The sequence below is a fragment of the Cryptomeria japonica genome, chromosome 6, assembly GCF_030272615.1.
Source record: "Cryptomeria japonica chromosome 6, Sugi_1.0, whole genome shotgun sequence".
NCBI lineage: Eukaryota > Viridiplantae > Streptophyta > Pinopsida > Cupressales > Cupressaceae > Cryptomeria > Cryptomeria japonica.
Window position 1 is genome coordinate 14,133,312 of NC_081410.1, and position 3,948 is coordinate 14,137,259.

At 46.7% G+C, this 3,948-nt stretch overlaps 1 protein-coding gene across 1 annotated transcript; it reads right to left on the reverse strand.

Moving 5' to 3' along the window:
- Nucleotides 1–2,662: 2,662 nt before the first annotated feature.
- On the reverse strand, nt 2,663–3,013 carry LOC131876469 (uncharacterized). The gene has a single exon (XM_059221881.1). It carries the CDS (start codon nt 3,011–3,013, stop codon nt 2,663–2,665), a length of 351 nt encoding a protein of 116 aa, XP_059077864.1.
- Between the last annotated feature and the right edge of the window lie 935 nt (nt 3,014–3,948).

The window sequence follows — 3,948 nt, forward strand, 5'->3', positions numbered from 1 at the left end:
GCAGGGATGCGAGTGACCAACTCCTTCTGAGCCCTATCCGCCCTGAGCTGAGTCTCTCGAAGCTCGAGATACCTATCTCGTATAGCCTGCTCAATCCGTCTGACCACAGACTGTGTCTGACTCCCTCCGGCCACCTCTTGGCTCTGCCACTCTGCTCGCATCTCTGGAAGATCAAGTGTCGGCCATCCATGCTGCTCAAAACACTGCTGAAATGCCACTGCTACTCCAGATGTAGCAAACGCAAGGAGTCTCCGCAAAGTGAGTTGTCCGACAGACTCCTCTACTGTCGAGGCAACCAGTAACTGAACCTCCTCCTCCATCCTGGCTAAGAACTGCACCATGGTAGTAGGTCTCCCCTCTCCAATCCGTCCAACCTGATGCTGCTGCTGCGGTGATACCGCCCCCTCCTCCACTAGCGGTGTCTTTCTATCACCCTGCTTTCTAGTGCCACTGTCCAAGTCGATAACCCCTAGAGGTGAAGGAATACAAGGGTAGGAAGGTGTGGGTGGTGCTTGCTTGCGTGGGGATGAAGGTAGAGCCGCATATCTGTCTAGCCATGAATCGACATCGTCCCCCGCCGACCTCTCCTCGACCGTCCTCTGGGCCTCCTCTGTCCTAGGTTCCATCAGGATGACGGGCATGCGTACTGGTGCACTCGCTGGCATCATCATCTTGGCTGTGACTGGCAATGGCTGGACTGGTGGAGGCCGAGGATGCATTTGACCAAACCTAGGTATGGGGATGGTAGAGATGGTACCCACTATGACTCTAGATGATGCCAATGGTCCTCCCTCTCCTCCCACGGTTAGGAATGTTGGAGTAAATACCACCTGGCCGGTCCTGCCAGCTCCCCCTCCAGGCATTCCACGATGCCCCCTCAGTACACTTGCCAACGATACTGTCTGAGTGGTGGGGGTCTCCTGCGGCGGTACTGGCTGCTCGGTCTGTGAAAGCCTGAAGGTGCTATCTTCCTCTGAATCATCCGACCCCTCACTTTCCTCCTCACTAGTGCTATGTCGTCTTGAATCCGTGTCACTGGCGGACACCACTACGTGGACCGGTCTCCTCCTCTTCCTGCTAGTCTGCCCCTCGGCGGTAGTCAAAATATCCAGCTCTAACCAATAAAATATAGCTGGCTTAAGGGAGTCGATGCTATCCCGCGGCTGCCATCCTCTATGGTGTGGTGGCACCTGTACCCCCACGGAATCTAAAATTAATCCGATAGCGTGATGTGACATATAAAATACTTTATGTTTCAACATCATACAGTCGTGGGCTTTGTCTGACAGTAGACTGGCCCAATCATACACCGTGCCCTTTCTGAGTCCTGCCATCAATGCGATTATAGGTACTGCCGCGTCCAACGCTCTGCTGGCGCCAGTCAGCCTGCTCTGTACTACGTCAAGTAAACATTGCCAGATGCCAGATTTGAAAAATGTCTTCTTCAGACCTCTTCCCTTCGGATCCAAGATGCGACTCCATTCTTTTGTAGTCAAGTTGTCCCTACACATTTCTTTTAATAGCTGGGTTCTTCTTTCCTCGGACAACTTTGTTACCTTTTTGTCAATCTTTTTACCCTTGTCAGGAATGCCAAATACTCTCTCAAAATCATCAGAGTTAAATGAAACAATGATGTCAGTGTGCTAGAAATTGAATGACGATGTGCGAAGTTCAAGATCATATGTTTTAATCATTTGTCGTAGGCAGGGTTCGAATTCCTTAATATTAAAAATGGGCATCTGAATAGCATCATGGACCCTAGCTTTTGTTAATTCAATTTTTACCTCAATATCTGACGGGCTCGTGGCATTTTCCCACCATTGCCTACACACCGTTCCAGCCAAACCCTCGAATAGAATTGTATCTGCGGTGACCTGCGTAACTCTTCCCTTTCCTGCATCCTGTGCAATTGCTTTGCCCTTGTCTTGGTCGCCCATTGCTACAGCAAGTTTCTTTCTGGCTTCCTTCTTGGTTTGCTCTTCTCTTTCTTGCAATTTCTTCCTCCAGTCTAGCTTTTTCAATCCCCTAGGTTCAGTCGCCATTAATCAAAATAAAATAAAAATTCCTTGTCTAGGGTTTGATTTGTAATTGTTTCGAGCCTTAACTGTCTTTTGTTTTGTACGGATTTGCCTTGCTAATTTGGTATGGCTGATTTGATTGTACGGCTATCACCCGACAACTTTCTAACTGGCAAGTAGCTGATTTGTCCGTACGGACGTCTTTATAACCCGACAATTTTCTAACTTGGCAATTTCCTGAGTATTCATGCCATATAAAACACTTAATGACAAAAAAATAACTTTAACTTTTTTCTGTACATCCCTTTTTTCTTTTTTTTTTCTTTTTTTTATTTTCTTTTTTTAACTCAATTTCGTACGTCCGTACAGCCTTTTCCGTACGACCGTATGGTTTTTTTTTTATTTTTTTTTTTTTAAAAAATTTTAAAACCTCAATTTCGTACGTCCGTACGGTTTTTATTTAAAAAAAAATTAAAAATTAAAAATGTTGTACCGTACGAACCTACTATACTGTTATTTCCGTACGACAACATTTTTATATTTTTTTAATTTTTTAATTTTTCGTTTTTTTTCCTACGGCACCGTACGAGGTCATACGGACCTACCGTACGGTCATTTCCATACAACTGCACTTAACTGTCCGCCTAGGCGGACCTCGTCTCTTGCCTCCGTTGGTGATAGATTTTCAACTTGGAGACATTTACAGCATCAGGCACCTCCATCCCGTCCATCGTCCATAGCTTGATGGCTCCATTCACGCCAACTTCGCGAATCTTAAAGGGACCTAGCCATTTTACCCTGAACTTGCTTGGCTTAATTTCGTTTCGACCATTAAACTTCAATACCAATTGCCCCGGGGTGAACTGCATCCTTCTTAAATGTTTGTTGTGCCAGGCTTTCCGTCGTTGCTGAGTTGTCTTCGTCGCCCACTGTGCCATCGTCTGTCTTTCATCCAACTTATTCAGGGCGTATAGTCTCTCCCGGAGGCTTTCCATGTCGCCTAACCTGTTGTCAATGGCAATTCTGAGACTTGGCACCATGAATTCCACTGGCACCACAGCCTCCTAGCCGTACATTAATTGGAATGGTGTCTGCCCAGTGGTTACCTTGTAAGTTGTTCGGTACGCCCAAAGTACCGACGGTAGACGCTCCTCCCAGTCTTCCTTCTCAACCCCGCAGGACTTATAAATTACTGACACCATGATTTTGTTGGTTGTCTCAGCCTGGCCGTTTGCCTGAGGATAGTACGGACTTGATAGAGAATGGAAAATTTTGAATTCGATTGTCAATAGCCGGATAATGTGGTTTACAAAGTGCCCTCCTCTATCACTTGTCAACTGTAAAGGTATTCCATACCGGGTGATAATCTATTCATAAATGAATCTTGCCGTACTAACGGCGGAGTTGTCTGCCAAGGCCCTCGCTTCAACCCATTTGGTCAAGTATTCGATCACCACGACAATGTATCTACATCGTCGGGCCTGGCTTGGTTTCAACGGACCAATGAAGTCTAACCCCCATCTTTCGAACAGCTCTTGAGCATTCGACGGGTTGAGTGGCATAAAATCCCTCTTTAACAGTCGTCCAGCGCTTTGACATGTATCACAACTTGTCACCCATTCTCTGGCGTCATTATGCACTGTCGGCCACCATAAGCCTGCTAGTAAGACTTTCCTTGCCGTCGTGTCCGGTCCCATGTGTCCTCCTGTGACCCCTTCATGTGCTTCTCTCAGGACTCCTGGGATTTCCTCTTCCAAGATGCATCGTCATAGGATCTGGTCAAGTCCCATCTTGTAGAGAAGGCCATTTATAAGTTGGAACGTTCTACTTCTTAGTACAAGTTTTCGTCTTTCGCCTGACGACATTTCCTTAGGAAATTTTGAAGTTGACAGGTATTCGCCCACACTCGTGTACCAGGCAGGAAGGACAG